The 19133-nt window shown below is 35.4% G+C and overlaps 1 protein-coding gene across 4 annotated transcripts in view; it reads left to right on the top strand.

Annotated features, from left to right (window-relative positions):
• Positions 1–19133, top strand: part of ATP8A1 (ATPase phospholipid transporting 8A1) — a 237352-nt gene that overhangs the window by 86066 nt on the left and 132153 nt on the right. For 2 of the 4 annotated variants that reach the window (XM_060299279.1, XM_060299280.1), the window contains exons 15-18: positions 4477–4521; positions 12521–12593; positions 14745–14850; positions 16444–16526. In XM_060299279.1, coding sequence (XP_060155262.1) covers positions 4477–4521; positions 12521–12593; positions 14745–14850; positions 16444–16526 — 307 coding nt within the window. The remainder of the gene's footprint in view (positions 1–4476; positions 4522–12520; positions 12594–14744; positions 14851–16443; positions 16527–19133) is intronic. The other 2 variants (XM_070045570.1, XM_030881147.2) reach the window with 1 other exon arrangement.

Here is a 19133-nt window from a genome sequence, read left to right as displayed (position 1 = left end):
TTCTTACTTCCAGGTATTCTTGCCTAAACTGCTCAAAAGCCTTCTTTTTGAAACACTTTATAGGGTAATGTGAGAAAATTAATTTCTACATTTCCTAAAAAGGCATGCTCAAAAGATGAAATATCATCCTGGCTGACTGACCTTGGCCTACTATCAGGTTTTCCATCTATCTTTATCTACAAGTAAGACTGGTAAATGTTGGTATCTTAACCATGCAAGCAAGGGCACTTGCTTTTGGGTTTTCTGGCTTGTGCCCACCCCTTCCCCACTCATACTCTGTCTCTAAGCAGTAAGCCAGTATAAAAATAGGGTATTGAATTATGAAAATGCCTTTATTTAAAACCAAATAAATGACCACTTGGTAAAAAATTCTAAAAGCATGTGATTACTCCCATATGCAGGGTCTACAAAGAGAAATAGATGGAGACAGATGTTCTTTGGGTCAGTAGAGAGTATGACTAAAATTGACTTCAAACTATGTGGATAAATGAAGCTAAAAAGGCATTGATGTAATGGCTTTTTTACGCTGTAAGGGCAGGCCGCTAACTTAAGAAGCCTATTTACTATTTCCAGGGCTGAATGCCATTTTGCATCTTCCCTTTTTTATCTGAAGACCTCCCAGTTCCCTTAGACAAAAGAGGCCTTCTTCTCTCCTCCCCCCAGTTGCTACAGGCCTCTTCGTTTTGCTGCCGGGGCAGGAGAGGTTCAACCATAATCTTTGACATTTTGCATTTATATGTTCGACCCACAGTTATCCCAGCTGAGAGAAGGAAAGGCCTACTGTGATTCTAGAGTTTGTTGTATTATACTTGCTAACAGATTTATGGTGATGTTTGTTTTTACACAAATTCTGCATTCATTCATAAATATTACTTTTAGAGGGTTCTGTTTGGTAATTGACATCCTTTTTTCATTTGTCAAATGTCCAGTTGAATAAGCAAGTTCTTCAAATTAGTAATTATTGATTGTGAACTTATCAGAACAGAAAACTAGGATGATATCTAGGTGTTCTTTTCTTTTGCATTTTATAAGATTTTTTCTTACTCTTGGAACAAGTCCTTAAACACTTTCAAGCAGTAGTTGTAAAGAATAACTACCGTAAAAGAATATTGTTCTTCCTGTATCTGTTGGTGATATGGTCATTAACAATTATGTATTATGTATTATGATAGGGTGGGTTTGAGACTGGCAAATGTTAAAGTAGTATTCAGAGTTGAATATTGTCATCATTTAGATTAAGTTTGCACCGAAACAAATTTCCTCTCCTGGGAAAATCACATCTCTTAACACTGATGTGCAGTTGTAAGACATGAGTCATAGTCCTAGCTTTGTCATTAATTCACCATGTGACCCTAGACAATTCTTTTCAAATATTCCAAACACTTTAAAATGAGGGTGGTGAGACCAGATGGTCTCCAAGATTCTTTTTCAGGTATAAAATTCTAACATGTTTAGAAATTTAAAAATAGGAATTCCTTTATTTGCAATTTTTAACTGTGAAAACAGAAATACTTTTCTTCTTTGGATAATGTGTCATGTTTTCAAGAATACCAAGAGCCTTGTTGTGAGTGAAGCCAGTTGTTAAACTACTTCCAGTAAGTTGTGTATGTGCTCTTAGGATCCTTAACCCCGACCGAGTTTTTGTCAACATCCCCTCCCCTAAACATTCCCAATGGACAACTGGAATGTCAGCATTGTAGAGAGTTGTTGATATATGAAAGCTTTGGAGAAACGGTGAGACATCAGACTACTCAGGTGGTTACAGTAGGAGAGACGTGTGGCTGTTACTTAATTCCGCCAAACTCCACAGGAAAAAGTGATGACTGAAAACTTACCTTTCTGTTGGCATTTCCTCTGGGCACTCTTTGGTTATAGGAACCATAACATGGTTATACTGTGCAGCCTGCCCTGTAGGAGTGTTTAACACTTGTTTAACATGGGGAGATATTACATGCGTACACTTCCAGCTCCAGCAGAAGAAAGTATGGTGGTTATCTCCTCAGAGTACAGCAAAACAAAGGAAAATAACAGAAACTTTCATGTATTAACAAATGCCTTTGGGGTAATGATTTCAGAGCTGATGCTTCTTAAGCATTTTTTAAGGAAATAAAGCCTCCTTTTACCTGATAGAGTCAAAGATGATTTCTGTTGGCTTTTAGCAGTCTGAAGGGCAAGACTTGAAGCCTCTTGACAGTACAGTCTTTGCCTAGTTCAGTGTATTCCATAGGCTTGTAGGAAGAAAATATTTAACACGTAAAACAATGCTCCAAAATTTAGTCTTAGTAAGTTTTCTCTCATTTCATATAACCTTGGCCCTAAATTGGATTCATGATGGGCAATAACATTAGATTTGTACATATTTAGCAATGATGATTATTTTGTAGAGATCAACTTTGTCAGAAATGCCACCATGCTTAAACTTATTAGAATGTTTCATTAGATTTTTTTTAGTTAAATGTAAATAGTGATGTCATATTTGTAATTTAACTTATTACAAACTAGAATTTCTGCTGTTAAACATTTATTAAGGCATCATTTCAGCAAATTGCCTCCTATAGGGAATAATTCCGTTTTATCACAGTTACTTGAATGCCAGAAAAGGTAAGGAGGCTTTTATGTTTAGTGGCTAGAATTTGCAATACAGTGACTGTTCTAGACTACAATCCTAAGTACTATCTTTGTTGATGATTTAGATCTTACTATTAGAATGAGCTGATGAACTGAGTACAATCTCTAAGGTTAAAAAAAAAAGATTCTGTGAAGCAAACTAAACAATATTTTTTGTATGGGCAAGTCATTTTAATCAGTATTAAAAACATTTCATTGACATTTTCCCTTTAAGTAAAAACCAAATGTTCCTAAAAGCAATCTTTATTTATGTATGAAAACAGTATGTGAGTAGTTTCATTTCACAATATTTTGTTTAGCAATGTTTACTGAAAGAATCAGCAACTTCTTTAACACTGAGAGGAGGTTCACCATGAGAAACCTCACAATTATCAAAATAGTCCCAAGGTCTATATTATAACCAATAAATGTATCTTACTGCTCACCATGACTGGTGGGTAAAGTTGGGTAAACACCGTTTGTTCATTCACATGCCTCAACAAAGTGCTTTAGATGTATGTAGCACTTTGTTAGCTGATGGAGATTTAATGATCAGCAAAAGTTGACATGGCTTCTGCCCTCCTAAAGTTTATAGTCTAATTGGAGGTTAATGGATATAGTTAAGAAATCATACAGACAAATATAAAATCATAGCACAGTACAAAGGTCTGTGTAAGCCTGTGATTGGGAGTGAAGGAGGAGGGTGATCTAATCAGGGAGATCAGGGACTGTGATGCTTAAGGCTGCGATCAAGAATGAGTTGGCTTAAGTAAAGAACTTACCAAGCAGATATAACAGCACTGACCCACAAAGGCAAATAACCAGACAGAACATACACACCAGAGCCACTGGAGCAATGATCTTGGGGAAACTCATGCAGACAGAATAAGTAACAGGTATGTGGGTCGCCTGCTGCTCACCTCATCACATTCTGAATAGCTCTCGGCATCTGCCAGGGCTGGACCACACCCAGGGAGAGCGACCCTAAGCCTTGAGCTCTGAGGCTTTTCAAAAGCTGCCTGAGTTGAGAAGTACAAGCCCCTCTCCAGGTATGAGATCCAGGGCTGCTGTACAACAGCAGTGCGACTTGGCAGAACTTGACACAGTGTTTTTGCTTGGTCCCCTTTAGTTATAGCAATGCAGTTGATTTTTACTTTAATATAACTCTTTAAAGAACCATCCCCTCGGGCTTCCCTGGTGGCACAGTGGTTGAGAGTTCGCCTGCCGATGCAGGGGACGTGGGTTCGTGCCCCAGTCTGGGAAGATCCCACATGCCGCGGAGCGGCTGGGCCCGTGAGCCATGGCCGCTGGGCCTGCGCGTCCGGAGCCTGTGCTCCACAGCGGGAGAGGCCACAACAGTAAGAGGCCCACGTACCGCAAAAAAAAAAAAAAAAAAAAAAGAACCATCCCCTCATGGTAGTCAGATTTACTTCTGAAATGTTTTCAATACTTGGCAGATTTTATCAGTGTGATAGTTTGTGTTCTTAGGTATTAACATGTTTGTTTCATTAAACCATTTATTCTGATTATGCAATATGTGATTAATTTTCCATTGGCTTTAGCATATATTTAAACTATTAAGTTCAATATTTCCTACTGAATACTGAATTCTCTGCATAAAATCAAGAAATTTCATGGTGAAGGAGCAAGTTGACTATCCAGTTAAAGAATAACTTTGTCAATCTGCTTAGTTACCATAAATCATACTTACTGTACTAACTGCCATTCTTTCAAAATTAACTAAAAGTTTATTTTCTTAAGTTTTTCAAGATCTGTCTCTCAGTACTTCCCTTATTCATGCTTTTATGTTTCCAGCCTTTCTGTGATTGTTTTGTCCTTTCTTTCTGTCCCTCCTCTTGCTTTCTGAAGCCATGTCCCTGAACCTGAGGATTATGGCTGCTCTCCTGATGAATGGTAAGCTGCATGGACCTTTCTGTCTCATAGATCCCCTTAAAAGGTTTGCATTTTATTGTTTTGTTAGACACATTTCACTACTTTTGAAAAAATTACTGACCAGGCAGGGTGACAACGTTGTAAAGTATTCCTTAAAATCTGTTGAATATCCCTGATTTCCTATCAAATAACCTTTAGTCATTTTATAAACATTTCTTTCAAAGTTTAGGCTTGCTAGAGTTTTATAGAGCTATGTATCTGTAATAAAATATGTGATGATCAACTCAGAGTCCCTGGGCTGTGGACTACTACCTAAGGTTCAGCTACAGCTCGAGAAATTTTCTTTTTCTTTTTAGCTCAGCACTGCCACCTTCTGCCACTATTTACATACTCTACAGAGCTACAAAAAGCTGCTACTGAAACACACCCACAGAGTGGAAAATTTCCTTTACCTTTATATTTGTTAATTTCCTAAAGCTGTTTAGAGGCTGGAAAATAAACATTTTAAAAATTAAATGTCTGGAACAAATGTTGGAAAACCATGCTGCCAAGGACTAGAGTTAACTGGAACAGAATTACTTTTAGAATTGTTAAATACAGCATTTTATAGGGTTAATTTCAGTAGGTATTGGGTTTTTTTGTCTTACCTTAAAATCCCCCCATGGATTTACATTTTTACTTAGAATGGTATAAGTTTATTTTGATAATTCATCATGATTTGGTGGCAAGTGAAATTTTAGAAAACAGGTTCCTTTAATGCTGGTAACTCCAGAAAACATGGCTTTATATGTGGTTACATTTCTGTTTTCAGATTACACATGTATTTTATGATTAAGCCATATTTTTCAACTTGGATTTTATTTCAGTAAAGTGGAAATTTAGTAACAATTTGCAGTAAACCTCATACTACCTAGGGTTAATGACAGAGGCAGCTGTTTGGTTCATGTGATAACTGATGAATCATTATATTTAAGCTCACTGCTTGGAGTATCATACATTTGATCACCTACCCACAACCAAATAATTTTTAGTATTTTTAAACGTGCCAAAGCATCTTACTGTCGGTGGGTAACTCAAGTTTAATGATGTAGATATTCCCTTTTATTTAATCTTTTGAGAACGTAGTTAAAATTTTGACTATATCTTGTTGCTTTTCTGTAGAATTAACATAATTCTATTCATTTTGAACACTGTTCATGAGTGTAGGATTAATATATGTTTTTCTAAGGTAACTCACATATTAAGAGAAGGAAATTACCTTCATCATATTTTTCTTAAGATTGGATGGAAATGTTAAAAATTGTTGTTTATTCAGGTCATTTAAGATATCCTACTTTCAATAGAGGTTGTTTCATGATTTTATCACTATTGGAAAGAGAAGATGTTATTTTATCTGTTTAACAAGTTCTTTTTGTAAAACACCCTTTTGGGAAATTTGATATTCTAAACTAGGTAACTCCAAATTAAAAAATGCCAGCTTTTTCATAAATTTTTGTACCATTCCACTTGCAGTTACATATAAACTTAGATATTAATGATACTTTTTTAAAATAAAAGGGAAGGCTTTTGCCAACTTTCTAATAAAGTAAGCTTTATTTTAAATATATACTTGGATTCCTGATCTATCCAGTAGTTACCTGTAGGCAGCAAAGATGAAGGAATAGATACTACTTGAACTTTAGTTGTGTCCTTGGTCCTATACAGTTGTCAAGGATACAGACTTAGGATTTTGACTACCGAAGTTCACATCCTGATCCTACTGGTGCCCTTGAACCAATTACCAAACCTCTATGCCTGTGATTCCTCATCTGGTAGAATGTGGACATCATACGGAGGCTGTGAAGATTAAGAGAATTACGTTTTTAAAGTGCTTAGAATAGTGTCTGGACATAGTAAGCTCACAGAAAGTGTTAGCTCTGGTGTCTCTCGCTCAATCTTCAAGACATATTTGAGGAGTTAAAATTGACATGACCATTCTAAAGTTGGTGAAATTTAGGCAAAGAAGCTAATAAGTAACTTGCCCCAAAGTATACAACCAGTAAACATGGGAGAAAGAATTAAAACCTCTCTCAGCCTGGTTATGAAGTACGTGCTGGTTATATTACATCCGACAGGCTTCAAAAATATCTGCTTTTAGAGCAAAAGATATCCTTACTATTTGTTATTTTATTTTTTCTTTCTTTCTTGTTTTGTTAAGGTAGCAAGAGCAAGTAAAGTTTAACTGACCGACTTGAGAAAAGTTAGCATGGGGGGACACAACTTTGCACAGTCCTAAATCTGGCATCTGCCTAATCTGATACACTTGGTTTCGTGTTGCCAGTGAAACCAAGATTGAAAGTGTTATCCTGGTTGAATCCTACGCTCCAGGTACCTGGCCATATCTTCATGCTGCTCGTCTTCAGGGATAAACTGGAGAGTGTAGCTGACTATATTAATCCAAAATTTGAAAGTTTATTTTTGTCTGACAGTCAGCAGCTTCCCCTTTCAATGTGAAGTTCATTGATTCCACATATAAAACCTGAGGCCTGTACTATATATTTTACTACCCTACGTGAACCATATTTGCCACAAAAATACCAAGTTAAAAAACACATAACAGGGCTTCCCTGGTGGCGCAGTGGTTGAGAGTCCGCCTGCCGATGCAGGGGACACGGGTTCGTGCCCCGGTCCGGGAGGATCCCACGTGCCGCGGAACGGCTGGGCCCGTGAGCCATGGCCGCTGAGCCTGCGCATCCAGAGCCTGTGCTCCGCAGCGGGAGAGGCCACAACAGTGAGAGGCCCGCGTGCCGCAAGAAAAAAAAAAAACAAAAAACACATAACAGTTAACACTTAAGTGTGTGTAGATTATTTAACATATTTACATTTAGTCAAATTTGAAGGCAAATCTATAATGTTTCAAAAACACTTTCTTGACATTAAAAATAATTGGATGATGGCTGTAGCTCTACTCACTTAAATCTATTAGTATAAATAGTTTACAGAGATGAAATCATTTCCCAGCCAGTAGCCACTTACTCCAGAATTGGTATGGGTTTCTTATTATTGCCAAGTACCATCAGCTAACATATGACCTTATAGATTAGTTCATTTCTATTAAAAAACTACCATTCTCTAGACAGATAGTATCAATATTTAGAGGAATGCACAAAAACATCTGCTTATTATCAACATCCATGCAGCCCTAAGATGCGCTTATTTTCCAAAACTGTATATTTCATTACATTTTTTTCTTTTTCTAATTTTTTGGTGGAAAATATCAAGCATAAACAGAAGGAGACAGATGTACTCATTCACTCGCTTCAATAATACGTACTCAAATCCAATTTCAATTCGTCTATATTTCCCCTCGCTATTACTTTGAGGCAAATCCCAAATAACATATTATTTCACTTTCTCTTAACTATTTGGTATGGTTTCTCATTATTCTTTCTGATAGTTGTTGTTTTTCCTTAAGTAAGTGCTAGCGAGGGTGATTCTCCAGGAGGATTACCTTAAAGTGTTCTGTGCTTAGTCATTTCACTGTGGTTTTTAGTATTATCACGGTATCAGTGGATAGTACCATTTTCTGGTCTTATTTTCTCATTTCGTTTTGGTCTGTAAGTATGTATGGAATGAGTGGTATTTATTTATTCTGCTGCAATCGTTAGGCTCACTAAAACATTCTTCCAGGTGTGACTGTATAATAATGAGATCTAACACATCCAAATTAGTGTTGGTCTTCAAAGTAGTCACTTTGACAGGTAATTTATTTATTCCAATGAAGCAACCATTTCACAAAACGTTTTTGGAACTCCTCTTTTATAATTGCCTTCAGAAATACTTTGAACCACACAGAAAAGCAGATCTCATTACTTTGGTCAAAACCGGTGTCTAACAAAAATATTATAATTGAATTCAATAGCTTGTTCATATTCTTGGACTTGACTGGACCTGATACTGAATAACAAATTCATTTCTGAAAATCTCCCTCTAAGGAATTTTGACTTGGAACAGTAGCACCATTCAAAAGCAGAAGGTGTAGATCCTTTCAAAAAACAGTGCTTTGCAGTCAGACTGCCTTTGTCTTCCCACGTGTGCATGTGTGTAGCGTGTATATGTATATAAGGTATACATTTAGTTTGTATGTAGGATGTGTATATATTTCAGCTGACAGGATTGGATTTTGTTCTGACGTGGATTTTGTTGTGGTTTTTTATTTTTAATTTAAATTTGATTTTTTTTTAAGTTCATAATGCATTAACATGTTACAAGTTCAAAGGATGTAAAGAGGGAAAGGTTTCCCTCCCTTACCTGTCTTCTAACCTCCATTTCCCCTCCTGAAGGCAGCCAATGTAACCAATTTCAGGTGTATCCTTCCACATCTACTCTACTCATATACATGCATGTATTTTTTTCTCTCATATTTTTATAGAAAGTGAAGCATACTATACATACTGTTTTGTACCAGCTTTTCCTTTGATAGTGCATCTTCGAGATTTGTCCATAGTCCATGGAGAGCTTCCCATTTTTTGTATAGCGTTCTGTTATGTGGATGTACCACAGTGTTTTTAAGCAACAATCCTAATAAACTTTGGGTTAGTTCTAATCTTTTGCTATTAAAAATGCGCTGCAAAGAATGAATTTCGTCGTACAGCATTTTGCACCAGGTAGTGTAAATTCTTAGAACTGGAATTTCTGGATCAAAGGATTACATGCATTTTAAATTTTGATAGAAATTGCCAATATCCCTTTTTAGAAATTGCACCAATTTTCATTCTCACCAATGATAGATGGTTTAACTGTTTTCCCATAATCATAGCAGTAGAGCTGTCAAACTTTATTTCTGCGAAATTCATAAATTTAAATCTCATTTCTCTCATTATGAGGTAAAATTACATGTACATTTAAAGCCACTTGGATTTCCTTCTTTGTGAACTGTGTGTTTATATCCTCTGCTCATTGTTCTACTGCATTGTTGATTGTTTTATTATTGGTTTCTACAAATCCTTTTTATTTTAAGTGAAATAACCTTCATTATATGTGTTGGAAATATTTTTTTTTCCCAGTTTGTCATTTGACTTTTGACTTTGCTTGCAATAGTTTTTGCTATGCAGAAATGTTTTAGCTTTATACAGTCAGATTTTTTTATTTGTTTTGTTTTCTGAATCATGTATAATACTTAGGCCTTTTCTACTCCTAAGTTATTTTTTAACTTAGTTAAAAATAATTATTTTTCACTTTAGTACTTTTATTAAGTCATTCACCCATTGGTTTAAGGTAAAAGGTATGGCTTGAACTTTTTTCCTTTTTTTCTGATGACTCTCTTGTTGACATGATTTCATAGTCCACACTGTCGTGTATGAAATTAACTAATACTGGACTTCCCTGGCGGTCCAGTGGTTAAGACTCCACACTTCAATGCAGTGGGCAAGGGTTCAGTCCCTGGTCAGGCAACTAAGATCCCACATTCCCCTCAGCACAGCCAAAGGAAAAAAAAAAAAAAGAAATTAACTAATGCTGATTAGGCCATATTTATTCTAATTTATATTTATTCATAAAATTCTGAATCTTCTCAATTTTTATTGCTATAAAAAATAGATTCTTCATATTAGGATGATCAGGAAATAATTATTTACAATGTATCACAGCTTTTAAATCAGCCTACAAGAAGCTGCAAATTATATGACATTGTGGGTTAACTGCTCAGTTTTCTCTTTACCTTAACGTTACAACCCCTGCCTTATTACTTTTTGCAAAACACCATAATTTCTTTGTCTCCTTTTGAGGCAAAGTGTCACCTGAAAACTTCTATGGAAAATTTTAACAAAATGTAGATGTTGCCTTGCACTTTTATTTTTGAGCAGTTTCCGGATTCATATAGCTTTGTCAACTAACAGTTAAAACTATTTTACATTTAATGCAGTTGGTCCTTATTTTGCAATGACTTGAGCTTCCTAATTTTATCTGTTTACTTTTACTAAAAGTGAACATTTTGTGAGATTTTGGAGAGGGGTAGTGAGAGCTCCATGCCTGAGGTATCCAACCCAGGCTATGTGATTAGCAGATGAATTGCTGGTGGTTTTTATGATCCTGGAAAGGAAGCTGCTTCCTGGGAGAAGAGTTATTTAGCATTATCCTTGTCAGAAGGCTTCACTGATGAATAGAGGGCAGGATGTGTCCATGTATTAATAAATATTTCAATTGCATATCTAGTGTTATTTGTTATAAAACATTTGAAAGTTTTATCAATTGTGTTAACTGTGATTTATGAAATGAAAGAATTACTGGTGAGATTAATAAGACATATCTTCAGATTTATAAAGGCTTTTAGCCTGGAATTCTTTAGAGGGAAAATAGATCTCCACATGAAAGATGTTACTGTGAATATTCCTTGACATTTCAATAATTATTATCTAATAAAAAGTGGGGAAGTATAGCTAAGAACTATTAATAATACATTTTATAAATAATAGGGAAATTTTATAGAGACTTGAATAATTAACTATTTTTAAGAAATGAGAATTACTTGGAGGAGAAATGTACGTTAATTTTTTTCTGTCCACCCATTGATAAGTTGTTTAAAAGTTCTTGGATTTTTTTCCTTTCATCTTTAAAACTAGAGGAGGAGGAGAAATAATAGTAGTAGTAATAATAATAAAACATAATGTGTTTATTCTGTCTCCCACTGATGTTTTTGAAAATTCTGATCTACTACATGCTAATAAAGCTGAATTATATTACAATTTTGAGAATTAATAGACCAGACTATTACATGTAAATAAAGACATATTTTACTATAAACACTCTAACTTCCTTCTTTGGTTTATGGGTAAAATACATATATTGACAATATGGTTTATGTTCAATGATTTCACACTCTTTTTTTTTTAATGATTTCTCCTTCCTTTCAAGCAGCTGGCTTTAAAATATGAAACTCTTGATATTTGGGACACTGACACTGATAATACTCTTTGTAACCTGTAAAAACTGTGATTAAAAGCTTTCTGGATTACAATTATTTAGTATTGAACATGTTATTTTTTCCTCAGCGATTTCTGATATTTCCATCTGTGCACAAAAGCTTTAGATCTATATATTTTCACTGAACATTGAAAAGTATACCCTTGGGGTTTGGTACTTCCACGTAAATGTTTCTTGTCCTTCCTTCGAATCTCAGCATTTTGATATTAAATCGCATGGCTATGAGACTAGCAATAGCTAGGTTATAGAAGCAATTCTGATTTGATTTGTTTCATATGGAGTTCATGTTTGCTGATCTGAAGACAACCACAACACAAAACCCCATGCACTTTTATGGTTTGTTCTCCTTATATACAGAGTAAATGTGATATGTACATAAATATATCAGGTATTTGTTAGTGATAGATAGATGTTGATGAAATATGTAAACAGTTTATTCATATTTTAGTTTCATATGATAATCATGTGGTATTAGTCACTTCAAATAATTTCTCATGGCTAAAGTAAAAGGATATTATTTTTTATAATACCTCCATTAATTCTCAAAAATTTTTAAACTTGGAAAAATTTTGGAAGTAGAAAATTTCAGTCCCAGGTATTTCAGCAGTTTTGTTACTTTTTTTAAATTTCATGTGACTACAACATAATTTTACCCCAGGAAAATGAACTGTAAAAGACTCATTACACTGCAAAAGACTTTCACATTTTAGAATGTTGGAAAATATTTTATGATTCAGTCATGAAATCTGTGATGTCTTATTTAGAAGTGCAGACTAAATTATATTTAATCTATTAAGAGTTTGCAGGCATAATGATTTATTTTAAAAGTAACTTACATGGACACCAAGCGGGGAAAGCGGCTGGTGGGGGTGGGGGTGGAATGAATTGGGAGATTGGGATTGACATGTATACACTGATGTGTATAAAATGGATGACTAATAAGAACCTGCTGTATAAAAAAATAAATAAAATTCAAAATTTTTTTAAAAAAGTAACTTACAAACAGATCAGTGGGCTTGTATAAATGAACCAAGTTTGCTCCAATTTTTTTCCCCTTTAGGCAGAGCTCACAGTTTGGAGATGAAAAAACATTTAGTGATTCATCATTGCTGGAAAACCTCCAAAATAATCATGTAAGCAACATAATACTATTATCTTTTCATTAATAAATGAAAACTAATGAGTGTTTCTCTGAATTATCTTCCATGTTTAAATATTCCTTTTTTTAGTTTCATGATCATTTCTGATAATTAGCAAAATCTATTATCTCTAAATTCTTTTTACTTGGCCAACATGAATTCATGGTTGTTAGAAATTTAGTTTTAACAATTGTCATTAATCAACATTCTGTTTTTAAAAATATTATATATTAATTCTAGAACTCTATTTGTATGAAGCAGCTCATTGTTAACAATTTCAGAACATCTATAGAAATGAATTTCCTGCTCAGAATTACTGGCCAGTGCTAAATCTATACAATAAGAACTTCAGACATCTGCCACCCAATGTGAACATTCCACTTATGCAAGTTACTGATACTTAACTAAAATTCCATCCGATCAAATGATATGGTCTCCTAAGTTTAAACCCCCAATTTTTTCTCACAATCGCTTCAAGCTCAATGTGTCAGAACTTGAACTCATGCTCATCACCCCAAAACCTAGTCCCTTCCTAGGACTGATGGACTTACCACCTGGGCAGGGCCCTAGTAATGTGTTCATGTGGTTATTTTTGCCTTCAACAAAGCATGAGCTTCCAGATGCACAAAATCTAGACCTAGGCCCACCTCTTCCCTCTTGTGTTCTCAGGTTCAGTAAATTGCACCATCAACTAACTGTCTTATTACTCATTCTAGGAACTTAGGGTTGCTTTTGATACCTCCTTCCCCTCCATCTCCAGATCTGTAATGAGTCACTAAGCCCTTGTCAATATGACTTTCTGTAATATATCCTAAATGTCTTCTTCACTTCATTCTCACTTTCTCTACCCCAGTCCAAACTACTGGTATCCTCCAGGTGGATTACAGCAGCCTCCTAACCATTCTCCTTGTTTCCGTTTTTACCCCCTCCAGTTCTTGTTGCACGTGGCAGCTGGAATGATGCGAATGTAAATCAAGTCCCATCACTCTCCTGTTTAAAACCATGCCAGAGGGCTTCCCTCTCAACTTACAAAGTTACATGGTCCGGCCCCTGCCTAAGTCTTCGGCCTCACGTAGAGCTACCCTTCCTTTCTTTCTCCTCAGGCTACACCGGCTTTCTTTTATTTTCTCAAACACACTTCATTCTTTCTTCCTTTAGAACCTTTTCAGTCATGTGTGATTCCTGCTTGTTGGAAAACTGTGCTTAGTTCTTCATGAGGCTAAAACTTCAGCAGCTTAAAAATCACATTGTCATGAGAACAACCACAGACTGGCCTATATCATATTATATGATATTTGCACATTTATCCTTTGAAGCTCTTTTCACACTATAAATAAATAATGCTTGCATACTATTTATGTTCTGTTTTCCCCACTAGTCAAAGCTTCACATATCAGGGACCTTGTCTGTTTTGTCTGCTCTTCGAGGCTTAACACAGTTTTTTTTCAAATAATGTTCGGATTTACCTTTCCAGTCATTTCACTTTTTTGGTCCAAGAGCATAGAGGAATATTTTTCCTTTATTAATTCGAATGACATTTTTCTTCATCAGGTACCAGACAAGAAGATGTTTAAGTTTAAAAATCTGACTGCTTTCTTGCAGAAAGGATCTTGTCTTCCTCAGGCCATGAGAGTCCATTGTATAAAGGACTTCTCAATCAATCCTTTTTTATTTAGTAAAACGTGTATCAGGTTAAGGTTGCCATTTTTGCAAAAAGAGAAGACAAACCTTACAGAGGAATCCCCTGCCACCGTCATCTCAGCCCAAAGTAGTGGAACCACAGTAAGAGTAGATGCCTAAAATATAGATCTGATCAGGAATTAGAACCAGGTAAATGAACATTTTAGAATTTCTCTCCCGTCCTTAATAACAAGATTCAACCATATCTGCCTTTTTCGCTGTACGGTTTCTATTTAACAAGACAAAGTGGTCTTATATAAATGTTTGAAAAGGAATGAGAGGGTGCACGAATGAATGATTTTAGTTAAAAATATTTTTTCTTCATAATAGTTGTTGGCTTCTTGACTTCCACACCTTCAATATTTAACAGCTGCACTCTTAGTAAATATGCATGAAGTAGTATTACTATCATTAGTGTCAAATGTTTAAATGAAAGTGGCTAAATTATGTGTTTATTTCTTACAGCCAACTGCACCTATAATATGTGAATTTCTTACAATGATGGCAGTTTGTCACACAGCAGTACCAGAGCGGGAAGGTGATAAGATTATTTACCAGGCAGCATCTCCAGGTACAAATGAAGCAATTGTGAGGTATTTCTTGCTGGAAAATTGTTCTGAAATTTGAGATTGTTCAGAAAAATTTAATTTGAGGAAGTAAAATAAACAAGTTATGTTTTTCAGATTACAAATTTTATTTACTAATTAGATAAACCTTGGCTTTCAAAATTAAATATATATATTTTAAAATATATAACTTTGTGTAACATTTGTTATATGGCATAAATTACATGTAAATTTGAATAACAAAATTCACACAAGTAAAAAAAATGGTACTTTATATATACACATAGTAAATTCTCCCTTCTTTATAAATAACTAAGAATAAACTGTTAGTCATAAACTGTTTTTGCACATAAGCAGACAGGAAAAGGAAGATCTGTTTGCTTAAATAGAGCGCATTTTAGAATACCAATTTTGCTGTCTTCTCTTGGAGATGATAATCAGGGAGTTCGTTGTGTATTTATTTGGATGGGAAAAGTTTTACACATTTGAAGGGATTCCATAAAATATGTATTAGCACAGTTATCATTATTTAATACTTAGGCTTATTTTCAATGAAAAATTGGGTAAATAGTCAATTTGATGATTGTAAGATTTCAGGAAAGAATGAACACACTTTGGGGAACTTTTTTAATAAGTGTTTTAAACTGTATTATCAACCAGCACCTGCTCCCTTGTAGAATGTACCAAATTCCTAAAAACCAAAAGATCTCATATCATTAAGATAGAAGCTATGTGAATGTTTTATCCCACACCCTTCCCTAAGAAACAAGAAGGTCTGATGTAACAGGGTGATGTAAGTAAATAATATATAATACAACAAAGCATCAGTTCATTTATATCCATTTAAATTGACCCCTCAACATTAATAGTATTAGTTTTTCTACATTAAACATTTTAGGAAGAAAAGGATAAAACTTAAGGCAATTTCATGCCATTCATTTTTTCCAGTTTTATTAAGAAATAATTTACGTATATCACTGTATCTCTAGTACTTATTTATCTTATAACTGGAAATTTGTACGTTTCGATCACCTTTCTCCAGTTGCCCCTTCTCCCACCCTCCACCTCTGCTAACCACATCTGATCTCTTTTTCTATGAGTTTGGGGTTTGTTTTCTTTTTTTTCCCTTTAGATCTTACATATAAGTGAGATCATACAGTATTTTTCTCTCTCTGTCTGGCTTGCTTCACTTAGCATGATGCCTTCATGTCTATCCATGTTGTTGGCAAATGTAGGATTTCCTCATTTTTTTATGCATCATTCATTTTGAGAAAAGTTTTCCAGAGAATATGCTGGACCAAGGGGTATATTTAATTATCCTTCTTAGGTATGTTTGGCTAACAGTGAAACTTAGTCTTCAGAAATATGACTCTGGGGTCTATATGTGTCTCAGATTCTTAAGATCATTCTACTCATTCCTTTGGCATTGTCGTATAATTTTAAAAGAAGTGGATTTCAGTAAAAGGAGCCAGAATAAAAAGAATTGTAATTCTTTTTAAAATTAAGCAGAAAATTGGATTGCAATAGTGTCTTTCTGTCGTATTTGGGGTAATTTTTTTTTCACTGTATATTTGCTTTGTCCTGTTTTCCTAAAACAGATGAAGGAGCCTTGGTCAGAGCAGCCAAGCAACTGAATTTTGTTTTCACTGGAAGAACACCTGACTCAGTGATTATAGATTCAGTAAGTTATTTATTTTTAAGTCTGTTTTTTATCAAAGTAATACATATGCTTAGCTTCAAAGATAAAACAATACCAAAGAAGCTCAAAATAGAATAGAGGTTCCCAACTCTAGTTCTCCTCCCCAGAAGCAAAAACTTTCTATTCTTTTAGCTATTTCTTCGGACATTTACACATCTTATATATATTTTTTAATGTTTGATGAATGATATATGTATTGATTCTTCAATTTTAGACATATCTACTGACTTTCTATTCAGTTATATTAAATGAGGAGTTATTTCTCTTGACTCACCATCCCTTCCCAATAGTATTATAATTATATTACAGTATTTGGTTAAACAAGTATTTGGACCCAGATTTTTAAATGGGCAAAAGACTTGAACAAACATTTCACGAAAGAAGATATACAGATGGCCAGTGAGCACGTGAGAACACATCATCAGTCATCAGGGAAATGCAAATTAAAGTCTCAATGAGATACTACTGCATACCCACACAAAAGGTAAAATTAAAAACATTGGCAGCACCGAATGTGAAGGAAAACGCAGAGCAAGTAGATCACCTGTTTTTGCTAGTAGACGTGTAAGATGGTACAATCCCTTTGGAAATCCTTTTAGAGTTTTCCAACACAGGTAAACATGTACCCAGCCCAGCGGTTTTACTCATACTTAACCAGGAGAAGTGAAAGCATATGTCCACAGAGAGATGTGTCATGGAATGTTCATAGCAGCTGTATTCAGAGTAGCCAAAAACTAGAAACAAATCAAATATCCATTACTAGGCGAATGGATGAACAAATTGTAATATACAATGGAATAGCTAAACGATAGAAAAGAGTAAAATATCGATTCATCAAGAGCCTTAATAAGTCTCAGAAACATCATACTGGGGAAAAAAAAAATCAGACACAGAGGAATGCATACTCTTTTTTTTTTTTTTTTTTTAATTTTTGGCTGCGTTGGGTCTTCGTTGCTGCGTGCAGGCTTTCTCTAGTTGTGGCGAGCAGGGGCTACTCTTTGTTGTGGTGCACGGGCTTCCCATTGCGGTGACTTCTCTTGTGGAGCACGGGCTCTAGGCGCCTGGGCTTCAGTAGTTGTGGCTCGCGGGCTCTAGAGCGCAGGCTCAGTAGTTGTGGTGCACGGACTTAGTTGCTCCATGGCCTGTGGGATCTTCCTGAACCAGGGCTCAAACCCGTGTCCCCTGCGTTGGCAGGCGGATTCTTAACCACTGCACCACCAGGGAAGTCCCTATTTTCTTTTCTTTAATATTGTCTGTCCAGAAACAAAATTATCTCCTGAAAATAAATATTTTTTCTTTATTTTCTAAACATGAATCTCTTGTCTTTTTTCCAATTGCTTGACTTTCTACCTACTACTAATTGTTCCATACCTTCTTAGTGCACTTTTATTGGTACAATTACACCAGATAATCTGCCAGTGGGTAGTTGTTTCCCTGAGACATCCCTCCAGAAGTCCTCCATTCTCCTTGGTCTGGGCCAGTTTTGCCTGCTTCTCTGGCACTTGGAATTCCTTTTGATTGTCTCCTGTTTTGGACTTTCTATTTCCCGTAAGTCAAAACTTCTTTCTTAGTAAACTCGCTGGTGTTGATAGAACACATTTTCTATCAATTTCATCCTATTGAAAAGGTGTTATTAGAGAAGCGGAAGTCACAGTAGTGACAGCCTTCAGTAAACTTAGCTCCTGACTCAGGGCTCCAAGCTGCCCTGGTGGACAGTTCAGTCTTACTCGTGGTTGTCAGGAGGAATCGCTCTCCTGTCTCCCTGGGGACTTTCTTCACCTCTCTTCTGTGTTAGATTTTCTGTTTCCTGGATCCCATATTTTCTTTGTTCTTGGCTTACTCTTGTTATTGTGGAACACATTCTTTATTGGCTTCTTGAGAAAAGGTGCATGGAAAGTTATTTGGTTTTTTGTTTTGTTTTGTTTAGTTCTTTCAAGTCTAAACATTTTTTATCCTATATTTCTACTTAATTGGTAGTCTGGCTGAATGTAGAACTCCAGGGTGGAAATCAGTTTCCTGAAGAATTTTTACTGTTCCTCTGTCTCCTGGCTTCCAGTACACCTAATTGAGAAGTCATAAGCCACTGTGGCTCCAGTCTTTGTGACTTGCCCACCCCTCTCTCTCTGGAAGGTTGTGGGATGTTCCTTGTCCCAAAAGTTCTGAAATTTCATGACAGTGTCCTTAGTGAGAATATTTTAACCCATCGTACTGGGCACTGAGTGGACACTTTTCCATTTGGAAATCAATATCCTTCCATTATGGAAAATTTTCTTGAATGAGTCTATTCATTTTCCTTCCCTCTTTTTCCTCTGCTCTCTCTTTTTAGAATTCTTGAACGCATCTTTTAACTTTTCTGTCCTGCTCTTCATGTCTTTGCCTTTTTGTTCTACTTTTTGGAAGTTTTCCTCCGTGTTATCTTCTCAGACTTCTGTTGATTTTCTTTTCATTTCTGCTATCATGTTTTGAGTTTCTAGAAGCTTTTATTGTTTTTTCAGTATTTCTTTTTTTTTTAATAGTACCCTGTTCTTGTTTCACAGGTGTTGTACTTATGTTTCTTCTCTGGGAGGAATAATGATAGTTTTTTGACGT

Source organism: Globicephala melas, chromosome 5 (genome assembly GCF_963455315.2).
Source record: "Globicephala melas chromosome 5, mGloMel1.2, whole genome shotgun sequence".
NCBI classification, from domain to species: Eukaryota; Metazoa; Chordata; class Mammalia; order Artiodactyla; family Delphinidae; genus Globicephala; species Globicephala melas.
The sequence above is the reverse complement of the archived record's forward strand: the minus strand, read 5'-3'. Positions and strand labels throughout refer to the sequence as shown.